Source organism: Pseudophryne corroboree, chromosome 2 (assembly GCF_028390025.1).
Source record: "Pseudophryne corroboree isolate aPseCor3 chromosome 2, aPseCor3.hap2, whole genome shotgun sequence".
Classification (NCBI taxonomy): Eukaryota; Metazoa; Chordata; class Amphibia; order Anura; family Myobatrachidae; genus Pseudophryne; species Pseudophryne corroboree.
In genome coordinates, this window is record NC_086445.1 from 713936332 (window position 1) to 713950048 (window position 13717).

The following is a 13717-nucleotide window of genomic DNA, read 5'->3' on the forward strand; positions in this document are numbered from 1 at the left end:
TCCTTACATCTCGGCTGTAGTGTATATTGGGAAATGTGTTGCTAATTGTTAGCCGTACTCTGTTTTAGTTTTTCTGTTCCTGTAATGGTAAATTCTGTGTGTACCCTGTATTGTTCTAATGTCTGCTGTATGTACGTCGCTGCGAAACACGTGTTGCACCCTGTAAATAAATGTAATAATAATATTTGGCCATTGTGTAACAGTTATGTCTCTTAATGACTGTAATAAGCTACAAGAGACCCAATTTGATGAATAATGACTTTATTTCTTTATCAAATACATACAGTTTGTGATATAAATAAACATGTAAAATATTAACATTGACCTTAGAGTGTTAAAATGTCTTCAAAGTAAAATTTTTGTGGAAAATAATGTAAAAAGGTGAATTGTATATAATTATATATCCAGCTAGTAGAGGGTCACAGCAGTAACATTGTAACATATCTAAATTAACAGGACTTAAACATATTCTATGCTTACTTTCCCTAATTTGCTTTTGCTGTATTGCCCAAAATTATTCTGACTCAAAAACATAGGACATTAATGGTTAAATCACCATAGAAACGTGTTATGGGTCATTTGTAAAAATTGTGATGTAAATTTGGTTTTATTTCAAGCGTAACTTATTGCTCTATTTGCATGACATAAAAACGGCAAGCTACAATGAAAGCACTGTTAATGAATAATATAAACTAAAATGTCTAAAAAGGTTTTCTCTTTACTGCAGTTTTTTTTATAAATATATTTACATATCTTTTCACTTTAGTGCGCTTTCATCAAGCTTTACTCGTCTTGTATACTTTTTATAATAAATATAAAATTTCACTCAAATTAGCACCATTTTTATGAAATGTCTCTAATATGTATGCAATTAATTTCACTTAAAATATCACAAAACCATATTACCTTAGATTAGAAATACAAATAGCACTGGAAGAAGCATATAGTCTAAATAGCAAATATATGGTATGGTGCACAATGTACTTTATTTGGCACATATCCGGTTATCAGTTTAGGAAAATCTTGCTTATTACGTACTGTAGCTTGTACCATTATAGGACATCAGCATAAATGAGCAAGGTTTTCCTGTCGCTTAATTAGAGTGCATGGTAGGGCCGTAACTAGAGTGGTTGATAGAGTGCCGCCAAAGCAGGGGGCGTTGTTCTGTTCAGCAATACCTGTCAATCTTCTATTTTAATCATTCTCATTTGTAACTTTCCCTCCTCTTTGATTTCCAACATCACCCGGCCACCTCAGTTTCCTCTTGTCTCTAAGCACCTTCAGTCACATCCCCCTTTATTTAACAAACACATTTTAAAATACTGTCATACCTGGGACTAGAACCCATAACCCTCTCGGCATTGTCTCACATAGCAGTCAGACGCCTTACTAAAGGAGTTATTTGCTCCTGTATAGGAAACCTGCAAATTCTAACTATATGAAGCTTAAAGAGACACATTATACTTTTGTAAAAACTAATCAGCGTTGCAGTTGAGCAGATCTATGTAGTGTTTGGCTTCCAGGGATTGGATGTGTAGCTGCACACTACATAGATCTGCCTAAATGCAATTTTTTAATACTGACAATTATAAGCTTCATATCGTTAGAATTAGCTTAGGAGCAAAAATCTCTATTAGTGCAGTGTCTCCCTGCGGAAGCAGTCAATTTACCGGTTGTCGGGATCCCGGCTGTCAGGAGACTGAAGCTAGAATCCCGACACCCGGTGAAATACCAGCGGTCGGAATCACCACTCGAGTGGTGGTCTACGCAACCACCGGAGGGGGAATGTAACCCTATATATAGCACTTTCTGCCGGTATTCCAGCTGTTGGGATCCCAGCGTCGGTCTCCTCACAGCCATTGTATCATACTGATCCCCTCCCTGCAATGTGACACAATGTTGAGAAGTGATGGGTTTGACTCCCAGGTGTGAAAGTATTTTAAATATATTTGTTAAATATATGAGGATGTGACTGAATGTACCCTGCCTGTCAATGTGAAAGGTCCCGGGTATGACTGCTAAGAAATTTGTTATTTAGTAAAACAAAGGATAATGTAACTAAATGACAAATAGCTCCGAAGTTGTTAAGTGAATGAATTAATGAATAGGATGATTGGTGTCCAAGTCCAGTTTCTTGTAGTGTTCTGAAAGTATAGGTGTTCTATAAATGTATCTACGTATTTTAAAAATGGGGAAGGGCAAAGGCAGCGAAAGTGGGGTGGGGGTGGGGGTGAGCCAATGCTCTTTCTGGCCCAGAGAACTGATATAAAATACAAGGCTAAGTGCTTTTATACAAGATACACAACATCAAAGGACAATGTGATATTCATATATACATTAGGAAGTATATGTTATACCTTAAACTCAAGAGTTGTAACAGAGTAACTTGAGAATACTGAAGTGATGTTGTCAGAGTTTTCTGGATTGTTATTTGTTTATGTGCTGGCAATGTAATGATATTTATTCTAACAGTATAAAAAACATACATGAGGTCATCACAGCTTAAACATAACAGTGTATTCAACTCCAACACTGAGCATGTTTCAGCTGTCTCTTCCTGGCAGCCTTATTTATTATCAACAGTTATCTATAGCAGTGGTTCTCAAACTCGGTCCTCAGGACCCCACACAGTGCATGTTTTGCAGGTAACCCAGCAGGTGCACAGGTGTATTCATTATTCACTGACACATTTTAAAAGGTCCACAGGTGGAGCAAATGATTTCACTTGTGATTCTGTGAGGAGACTTGCAAAACATGCACTGTGTGGGGTAATGAGGACAGAGTTTGAGAACCTGTGATCTATAATGACTACATGTTACGCAGCGTACATCGGCCACTGGGACGCTCACTTCACTCGGTAAGGGGGCAGTTAACTAATGGCAGTGGCTGACTCCGAGAGGCTTGCCCACTTTTCCAGGAGGCAGGAAGCCCCACCCGATTCTGGGCACCCAGTGAATTGGTATTCTTGTCAGAAGCGAATTAGCCTATCAGTATGTGTTTTGAGACTATAATCCATCTGATCACAAACGTTACTATATTGACCTCATCCTCATCCATAATTTGTTCAAATATCTTTACATATTTCCATATTATTACTTCAGGAGTTTTAATGTTTACTAAACAATTTGTTGCAACCACTACACCCAAAAATAGCTCAATTTGACTGTTATTTAAACTCACAAAGTGCAAAACACGCAAATACAAAATAACCAATAACAAGCAATCACACGTGTGCTTTTACTGTCTAACAGTGCTTAGTGCTTGTGCTATTTGCTGATTGGTTGCCTGTATGACTGTTTATAGGGGTAAAAGCTAGAAATAATAACTATACGGGTCAGCATATACAGTACATGAAGATGTTCATCTGAAGCTCTATGAGAATAGACATGGGCCATTGGGAATGTAGGAGGCCTGTTTTAATCCCTGCAGGTTGCATAGAAGACAGCTCTGGCACTGATGAAATCTCGGATTTGTATCACCTCATCTTCCAACCCCTCGAGCTCTGAAAATTTGTCCATAATAGATTGCCGCCCCTCTAGAAGCTCACTTTCAATTTCTGATACATAGAAAGAAAGAAATACCATTAGAAACAGGAATGTCAGTGATGGTGGACGGCATCACAAATCATCATCTAAATAGTAATTGCTTGATCAATAAAAAGGAATTGTGAAAACATGTGGAGGAAATGAATGTTAGATGGTGGAGTAAGAAACCCCATTACCAGTCAAAAGTCAGAAAGACCACTGTCCAATACACCACATGCCACTGCTTCATATACTTTATTTAATACTTATATTAGACAGTCTGGACTGCTAGCATTCTTTTTGTGGAGAACTGTCTAATGGACTGACAACTAATCATGATTATAGGGACGTGTGGTGAGGTAAATGGCTCAGGAGGCACTGGCTAGTACCAGAGCCAGATTTACACACAGTATATGAGCCAAAGGATACATGGGGCATTATACACAGGTACAGGCCGTACAGCAGTATAAATTCCTGGAAATTTGGTGAAGTTTCATCAGAGATGTGCGGACAAGGTAGACAGGGTAGGTACTGCCTCTCCTGTCATACACTTTTTACTCCAGAGTTTTGACTATAAAAATTATTAGTGTAAAACAAAATATACCCCAAAGTGTAAAAAAAGACATGGTAAAAGATGTTGTCTCGTGTTATGTGGTATATAGATGCTAGGCAGTGACGTCAATGACTGAGAAGGCACTCTAGTACCAAAGCCAGATTTATATATGCCCAAGGTCTCAAGTGGAAATTATACACAGGTGCAGCAGTATATACTGCCAGAAATTAGGTGAGATGTGTGGAAAAGATAGGCAGTGCCTCCCCTGCCTTAGACTTTTTACTCCAGAATTTTTTGACTATAAATGATTAGGATAATACAAAGAAGATATTTCTAACATATTCTTTTTATATTTCATATACTTTATACAGTTAAATCTCTGGTGGTCCAAACATTAGTATGACAGTAAAGGCTCTGACTCACCTGCCTAAATACTTTCCCTTTAATAGGAGAAAAGAGAGTTCTGCGGATTGGATTCCTTTATCCACCACCTGCTTACTTATCTTAATGTAGGTGAGCAACCATATTAGTCTTTCTGGTAGGAAGTGCCCTGTGTAATTTATGTGCATTATAAACATACTCTATAATAATATAACTGGTATTTTGTAATTATTAATTGGGATCTATCTACATCCTTTAATTCCCAGAGGTCTGTTCTCATAGAGGATGAATAACAAAACTCAGTCCCCATTTAATCACAGCCTGGGAGCTTTAGAGTGAATAGAAGGAGCCTATGACTGTATTAGAATCAGTACAGTGCTCAGGTCCTTAGGCGCTTGTACAAAACGTGTGGGAAGCTGCTGCGTATAAAAACAGTAAAAGTCAGCCCTGCCATTCAGTATACTGCTCCCATAGTAAGCAGCTATTCATATACATGCTTATATAATAACCATATTATTACTAAGGGAGGAAAGCGCTATACGTATAAACGATTAAAAAAAACTGCATTTATCACTTAGTATTAGGAAGAATTTTGTTCTGTGGGACCAGCACACATGGATACACATAGATGTATGTTACCTTTCATCCTTCTTATCATTCCCTCTGATTCTTGGAAAAGACGGTCGGCCTCCATCTTGATGTTGGCAACCTTTTCTCCCTGAACGCCAAGGTTTGAGTTTTGGCCCAGGCGGCTCTTAAACAGTGCATATTTTTCCTTCACAACAGCTAGATCCTAAGTGTCAGATAATAAATGTAATTATTACTACTGTATTTAACAATGTCATAGAATCAGGAATATTGTTTATAATACACATTCTATTATACTTTTGCAAATGCACTGACTCCACTATTTAGAAGCTGTGGATGGGGATAGTTATAAAACTGGTGGAAAGGAAAAGTGTGCAGTTGCCTATAGCAACCGATGAGATATATGCATTTATCTCCGAGACTGCACCAGAAAAGACATCATCATTTTTCCATTGTAACATGTTTCATAATGGCTTGTTCACAGTTGTTTAGGTTTCCAAGAAAAATGCACAAATATGTATTCAGAACTCTATTCAATGTCATGAATAGGAAAACCTGTGCTACTGGATGCAAACTACCACAAGCAACATGTTTTAATGGTACACTCTGTACCTGTCTCCTGTGCCATAGGATCACATGGGCGCATTCCCTAATGTTCATCTCTCTAGTGTCAGAGTGTCTCGGGGAGGCGGAGCAGTAGTACATGCCGTACTCCTCCATCTTAGAGTCAGAGAGTGAGTCTGAGCTGGAGACCGGAGAGAGAGGAGCTCAGAGTGTGAGACTTACAGCGTTCCACATGTGCCGCATGTACCACACTACCAGAACTTGTACAGGTGTGGGATGCCACAGACGACAAGCCGCTGCCGGGCACCCCCTCCCCCGGTCCGTCAGGCCGGAAGCTGCTGCCGGGAATCAGAGGCACCCACGTAACCTGGCCCAGATGCCCCCGTAGTGTGGTTTTAAAGGCAGAGGGTCTTGCAATGAACAGACCACAGTGGTCAAGGTAGGCCCTCAATGAGGCTATTTTTCTATACTGTGGGTATTGTGTTTCATTGTATTTCTCTATACTGTGGGTATTGTGTTTCATTGTATTTCTCTATACTGTGGGTATTGTGTTTCATTGTATTTCTCTATACTGTGGGTATTTTGTTCACTGTATTTCTCTTTACTGTTGGTATTGCACTTCACTGTATTTTACTGTATCACATTTGCTGTGCGCATAGCATTCCGCGTTATTTCACTGCATAGGTGGTTATTGGGTTTAGATTGTCTAGGCCGCAGTCATATGTTAGGCACTAGGACGCAGACATCGCTTAGGCACTAGGTCGCAGGCATCACTTAGGAACCGCAGGTACCCAGCCCAGCCCCCCCCCCCCCCCCAGCCCCGGATGGTGTGTCACAGTTAGGTCCCCATAAAAAAATAAAAAAATAAGGTAGGCTGTTAGCCACGCGAGGTCCGGTCAGTGACCAGGAGCCACTCGGTCCTGCCCGTTGCGGGTGTCGCCACCGTTCGGTGCCTCTCTCATGTATTTCTGTCCTATTTACCGGAAGTGAGACCGATTGTCACGCAAGATGACAAGATAGTGTCTGATGAGCAATCCTGTGTTCCGTGTGCGTCTACGTAGGTTCATCACCCCACCCCCCAACCCCCCTCTTTGTCTGTGTTTCCTTCCAGGGACACACCGGATGCTTCAGCACCTCACGAGCATTCAGTCTGAGGTCACAAGGCCAATGATGATCCATCCCAGCCCCAGGGTGTCATGGTAGTCGCACGGGAGAAATTGATGCACGAGCCCGTCATCTTTGGCATGAATATCCTGCACTTCCTGGACCAGGCCCAGGTCTAACAGAAAGGCCCCCAGTACTGTAGAAACCTAAAGGTGCAGAAGCCCATACAACAAGCCCTCCAGAGGGTGGTACAACTGTGTGAGGAGCTAAAATCTACTGGAAAGGGGGGACCCATTGGCCAAATCAGAACACAACACAAGCAGAAAGTGAGGATCCCCGCTCGACAGGAGGTGATCCTGGACTTGCCAGTAAGGTCACACCAATGATTGGAGGGGATAGAGGTCCTCATTGAGGCATGTTGAATACAACAAACAGAGACCGGGCTGGTGGTGGCCAGCTCCCTCCCCTTGGTCCAAAACGGCACAGTGCCTGTCCGAATCTGTAATCTCGGGGACCACCCTGCACAAATCCCCGCAAGGACGACCATGGCCCAGTTACACACCATCCCAGTGGGCCACATCCAGCTGGAGAGAGGCTTGACACTCCACCCGGATGCCGAGACACCTTGGACGCTGGCGGTGATGGTCAAGGAAAAAGGGATGCCCACCGACAGCTGGAATGGCCGGGTCATACTGAAGCAGACAGATGCGACCCTGGATAAAATCCACCCGGCGGATGTCAAACTATTAGAGCGCATGCAGTGGAAAAGGCAGAAGGACTTTGGCTACACCCAGGAGCTAGAACACGAGATCAACAATGGCGCCAGTCTCCCCATCCGCGAGCACAACCGCCCCATCCCGCCCCGGTTATATCAGGAGGTAAAAACCATGATCCGCCAAATGCTAGACAACCGGGTCATTAAAGAAAGCAAGAGCCACTGGGCAGCCCCGATCTTCCTAGTCAAGAAGAAAGATGAAGTGCTACGCTTCTGTGTGGATTACCAGAAGCTGAACAGCTGCATGGTGAGAGACATATACCCCCTGCCCTGCATCGAGGAGTCGTTAGTCGCCCTAGGGAAGTCCCAGTACTATTCAACGTTGGATTTTGCCAGTGGGTACTGGCAGGTACCAGTGGCGGAACCGGACCAGGCAAAGACTGCCTTCATCACTCCCATGAGGCTTTTTGACTTCTGCAGGATGCCGTTCGGCCTCTCCAATATGCCTGCCACATATCAATGCCTCATGGAATGTTGCCTGGGGGACCTTAACTTTGAGGCCATCTTGATATATTTGGAAAACATTATTGTGTTTGCTCCTACCCTTGACGAGCACCTGCGGAGGCTGGATCTGGTCTTACAGCATTTGGAAAATTACGGCCTCAGGCCCCGGAAATGGCACCTCCTGAAGCACAGCCTGGAATACTTAGGACACGTGGTTTTCGCAGAAGGGGTGCAACCAACCCCTGGCAAGCTGACCGCGGTCCAAGGATGGAAGATGCCGGCCACCGTGACGGAAGTGCGGGCATTCTTGGGCCTAGTAGGCTGCTACAGGTGATTTATCAAAAGGTTTGCCAAGATCGCTGGTCTACTACATGAGCTGCTAAGGGGCATAGCAACAGACTCCCGGAAAAGAGCGATCAAGTGGGGCCAAGCGCAGGAGGACGCCTTTCTCCAGCTCATGGAGGCCCTCACCCAAGCCCCAGTGTTGGCCTATGCGAATTTCAACAAACCGTTCCTACTCTTCACCGATGGAAGCCACAAGGGCCTGGGGGCCGTGCTGTCCCAAGTCCAGGGAGGCCAGGAGAGAGTGATCACCTATGGGAGCCGGGATCTTCAGGAGTCCGAATGAAATACCGAGAACTATAGCTCATTTAAGCTGGAGCTGCTGGCCCCTTGTGTGGGCCATGACGGAAAAATTTCCGGAGAATCTGACAGCGGGCGAGGTTGAGGTGGTAACCGACAACAACCCGCTGGCTCACCTTGACACCGCCAAACTGGGGGCCTTGGAACAGTGCTGGACTGCCCAACTAGCCAAGTTCCCTGTGAAAATACACTATCGGCGTGGGAAGGACAATGCTATGCGGATGCCCTGTCCTGCATTCCGGTACACGCCCCCACCGGCCCTACCGATGAAGAGCAATAGGGGTGGAAAATACCAGATCTCGCCTGAATTGGGCCCCCTCCAGAGACCCAGCAGGTTGCCAGTTGTGGCCTCCAATTACGGAAATCCCCCCAGTATTAGGCCACTGAACAAGGATGGGACCCAGATTTGAGGAACATCCGCCACTGGAAGGAACAAGGACACTGGCCATACTTCTGCCTGGGACTCCAGCAGGTGGTGGAAGAGATGTGTCGAGTGTGCGAGAGGTGTGAGGCCACCAAACCCATGGAGCAAAGGGCGCCCGTATAAACCATCGTTACCACCCAAACCCCTGGGGCTCCTGATTATTAACTACGTGCTCATCAGAGAGTCAGTGCAAGGATACCAATACGCCCTGGTGATGACAGACCACCACATCAAATTCACGGTGGTCACCCCCACCTGGGACCAGACCGCCGACACGGCCGCTAAGGCCATCGTCGAACAGTTCATCCGCAGGTATGGCTCCCCTGAACACATCCATTTGGACCAAGGAGCATGCTTCCAAGACGGAGTGATGGAATGCCTCTGCCAAATCTATGGCATGCAAAGATCCCATACCACACCTTACCACCCGGCAGGGAATGGTGCCTGTGAACGGTTCAACCTGAAAATGCTCAGGACCTTAGAGACCGAGCAGAAGAGGCGGTGGCCAGACGTTGTGCAGGAGTTGGTGTAGATATAAAACAACAGAGTCCAATGCACCACTGGTTTTCCCCCCAACCTCATGATGTTCGGTAGACCCGGGAGGGAATTACAAGACTTTGACCTTTCCCTGACAACAGGAGAAAGACAGTGGACCCAGAGCCAGTCGGTGGAAGAGCTGAGACGCCGCCTGAGGGCCACCAGAGAGATCACCAACTGGAATAAGGAAGCCCTCATCCACCCTAGATGGGACCCTTGTGGAGGGACAGCACGTCCGCGTCCATGACCATCGGCCACACAACAAGCTGAGAGACCGATGGGAGATCCCGCCCTCCAGTGTTCAATGGCAAGTATCCCCCGGGAACCCGGTCCACGGAAGGAGCACTGCGGAACGTGGATCCACCCCCTGAACTGTCTCTGCTGGCACCACTGGAAGAGGGGATATCACCGACACCACCCATAGAGGACATCAGTGGTGTCAGGGTGGCCGCCCCTGTCCAGGCTGCGCCACCCCGAAGGTCAAGCCGCAGCACGCTGGCGGTGCCGGCCCCACGATTTGCAGATCCAGATTACGACTGGACAACAAATCAAATGTTTGTGTGGACCACAAAGGAAAAGGAGGGGGGGGGGGGGGAGTGTGGACGACAAGCCGCTGCCGGTCACCCCTTCCCCCGGGCCATCAGGCCGGAAGCTGCTGCCAGGCTGGAAGCTGCTGGGTGCACCCACGTGGTGTGGCGTGTCATCACCGGGCTACGCAGGCAGCGAATCAGAGGCTGCCACATCACCCGGCCCAGAATCCCCCGCAGCGGGGTTTTAAAGGCACGGCGCAGGAGAAGAGGGAGGAGGCTGCACGTGGAAAGGACAGAGAGAGGAGAGAGATCTCATGCTGCTGCTGTTGTTCCTGCTGCTGCTGTTGTTCCTGCTTCTTCTGCTCCTCCGGTTGCTGCTGCTGCTGACCCTGGTGTTCCTGCTGTCCAGACTTCTGCTGCTGCTGCACCCACCACTACCTCTGTCCCTGCAGAGGAATAGAGAGGGCAGAAGGTCCAGCGATGAATGGACCATGAGCGATACGGGGATGGCGGTCAATGTAGGCTCTCAGTGACGCTATTTCTCTATACTGTGGGTATTGTGTTTCATTGTATTTCTCTATACTGTGGGTATTGTGTTTCATTGCACTTCTCTATACTCTGGGTATTGTGTTTCATTGTATTTCTCTATACTGTGGGTATTGTGTTTCATTGTATTTCTCTATACTGTAGGTTTTGTACTTTGCTGTATTTTCCTGTATCGCATTTGCTGTGCGCATAGTTAGTTATTGGGTTTAGATTGCTTAGGCCGGAGGTATCGCTTAGGCGCTAGGCCGCAGGCATCGCTTAGGCACTAGATCGCAGTCATCGCTTAGACGCCGCATGTACCTAACAGCCCAGCCCCCTCCCATTAAAGGTAGGCTGTTAGCCACGCAAAGTCCGGTCAGTGGCCAGGAGCCGCTCGCTCCTGCCTGTTGTTGGGTGTCGTTGCTCAGCAGTACATCCCATGTATTTCTGTCCTAGGTACCAGAAGTGAGACCGCTTGTCACGCAAGCTGACAAGATAGTGTCTGGTGAGCAATCCTGTGTTCCGTGTGCATCTACGGTACATAGGTTCGTCACCCCATTCCCCAACCCTCCTCTTTGTGGGCGTTTCTGTCCAGGGTCGCACTGGGTGCTTCCGCACCTGATGGGCACCCAGTCTGAGGCCACAAGTGCCAATGATGACCAATCATTTCTCCTTCTTTTCCTCCCTGTTGTGCATATGTATGTAGTGTCCCCTTACAGGTACCACAGAGGACCTTCAGCCCTTTCTCATCTAGCGAGCCGGAGCCACCCTTGGAGTGAACCAGGAGCGTCCGAAGGGGAGCAGAGGGACCACCTTCAGTAAGTGTACAGACAATCGACCCACTCGGGTCCACATTCCCCGCTTGCACCACCTTCTACACAGAGAGCCGGGCAGTGCATTGTTCCTTCACAGCGGGAGTCAGACTGCACGGCCGTGCAGTCCTCCGTTCCTTACATACCGTAGCCACAAACAACATACTGATAAGTACCATCAATCCACTATAGGTCGACAGTCACTAGGTCGACAGGGTTTGAAGGTTGTCAGGGTTTCTAGGTCGACATGTTCTAGGTCGACAGGTCAAAAGGTCGACATGAGTTTTTCATGTTTTTTTGGTGTCGTTTTCTCTGTACAGTGACCGGGAAGCCCAATTAGTGCACCGTGTCCTCTCGTATAGCTCGCTTTGCTCGCCATGCTTTGGGCAGTTTACCATTCCCAATCGTAGTCCACGTGGATCGTTACGTATGAAAAAGTTCAAAAAAAGAACAAAAATTGAAAAACACATGTCGACCTTTTGACCTGGCGACCTAGAATCCCGGTCGACCTTGAAAACATGTCGACCTAGTGACTGTCGACCTATAGTGGTCGACCTAAACATTGTCGACCTGGGCACTGTCGATCTTCAGAATGGATCCCCTGTGGAATGCCCTCCCATGCACAATAAGACTCACCTCTAGTCTCCAAACCTTTAAACGTTCCTTGAAAACTCACCTCTTCAGACAAGCCTATCAAATTCCAGACTCACCCACATAACGTTTAGTGCTTCCTTATCTAATTACATCCTCTCTGTACAGTACACATAACCTCACATATCTTGTCTTTTTTTACTCTCACACCCTCCTGACCCTTGGCCAACATTGCTGGGTGGTCATATCATACAACCCTTTAAGAACCTAGCAATCTGGTGGACCATTATGCAATATGTAGCATCTATCCTTGTGTATCAATGCCTATTTCCCTATAGATTGTAAGCCTGCGAGCCCGGCCCTCCTTCCTTTATGTCTGTCTGTTTTTACCCAGTTTTGTTCTATTACTGCTGTTCTAACTGTAAAGCGCAACGGAACATGCTGTGCTATATAAGAAACTGTTATTAAATAAATAAATAGAAGTTTGTAGGATGGTTGATTAGCTTTCACTATTCTGTTACACATTTAGCAACTATGGGCCTAATTCAGACCTGATCGCAAAAGGAAAATCTTTCTCTAATGGGCAATACCATGTGTACTGCAGGTGGTGTAGATATAACATGTGCAGAGAGAGTTATATTTGGGTGGGTTATATTGTTTCTGTGCAGGGTAAAAACCATACCCTCCAACATTAGGTCCAAAATGCTCTGTTCCTGGTCTTCCTTGCCAGTGGCAGTTACAGAGGTTGGGCTGCAGCGCAGTCCAAAATTCAAATAGGGGAGCCACACCAACTGCCATTGAGTACTGACTGGTGATGTGTGGGGTGGCAGTTGGTGTGGATCCCCTATTTGAATTTTGGACTGTGCTACAGCCCCACCTCTGTAACTGCCACTGGCAAAGAATAGCATTTTGTACCTAATGGAATGGGTCATGTTGGAGGGTATGAAAAACTGGTTGCTTTATTTTTACACAGCAATTTAGATTTCAATTTGAACACACCCCACCCAAATCTAACTCTCTCTGCACATGTTACATATGCCCCACCTGGTTTTGCCCATTAGAGAACATGGTTTTGCCCATTAGAGAAAATGTTTGCTGTTGCGATCAGGTCTGAATTAGGCTCTATAATCCAGCAGTCTCTCCTACTGCTCTTTCTTACTACACTGTACTGTAGGTTTTATATATCTGAGGAAAAGCATTAAGATAATAAACAATAAACAAAAGGAAATGATGGAAAACAAACATAGATTGTTTTAGATTTTCTTGAATGCATGTAACTGAATTGTGCAAGGCCATTCATAGAATACATAAAGCCAGTACCTGCTGTGCATCCATAGCCTTTCCATGTGCTCCCTCCGCTGCCTGCTTGGCCTGGCCAGCCTGCCGTAGGCTTTCCGCAGTTCTCTCTCGCAGCTTCTCTACACGCTGTGTAAAATCCTGAAGCTGAGCCCGCATGTCTGTCAGTCCACTCTCTGCAGGGACCAGAACTTGCTCTATCTGCAAATTTAATTCATTCTGATCAATTTGGTGCAGTACAGTAGCACATAAACTGCCCCATAGATAATACTTAATCAATAGTTCAAAAATTGTAAAATGTGTGATTTTTAGTTGTTCAGTATTGTTATAATAGACAGCTAAAAATGTCTTAAATATTTCTGCTAGTCCCTATTTCCGTGGTACCCTACACTGTAATACCTGACATACTCCCCTTAGTTGCAAAGTT

At 45.7% G+C, this 13717-nt stretch overlaps 1 protein-coding gene across 2 annotated transcripts in view; it reads right to left on the reverse strand.

The window, feature by feature from the left end:
- Positions 1-244: 244 nt before the first annotated feature.
- Positions 245-13717, reverse strand: part of LAMB3 (laminin subunit beta 3) — a 111932-nt gene continuing 98459 nt past the window's right edge. For both annotated transcript variants that reach the window (XM_063955338.1, XM_063955337.1), the window contains 3 exons: positions 13315-13491; positions 5098-5251; positions 245-3556 (listed from right to left, as the gene is read on the reverse strand). In XM_063955338.1, the coding sequence (XP_063811408.1) occupies positions 3417-3556; positions 5098-5251; positions 13315-13491 (471 nt within the window). In that variant the 3' untranslated portion in view covers positions 245-3416. The remainder of the gene's footprint in view (positions 3557-5097; positions 5252-13314; positions 13492-13717) is intronic.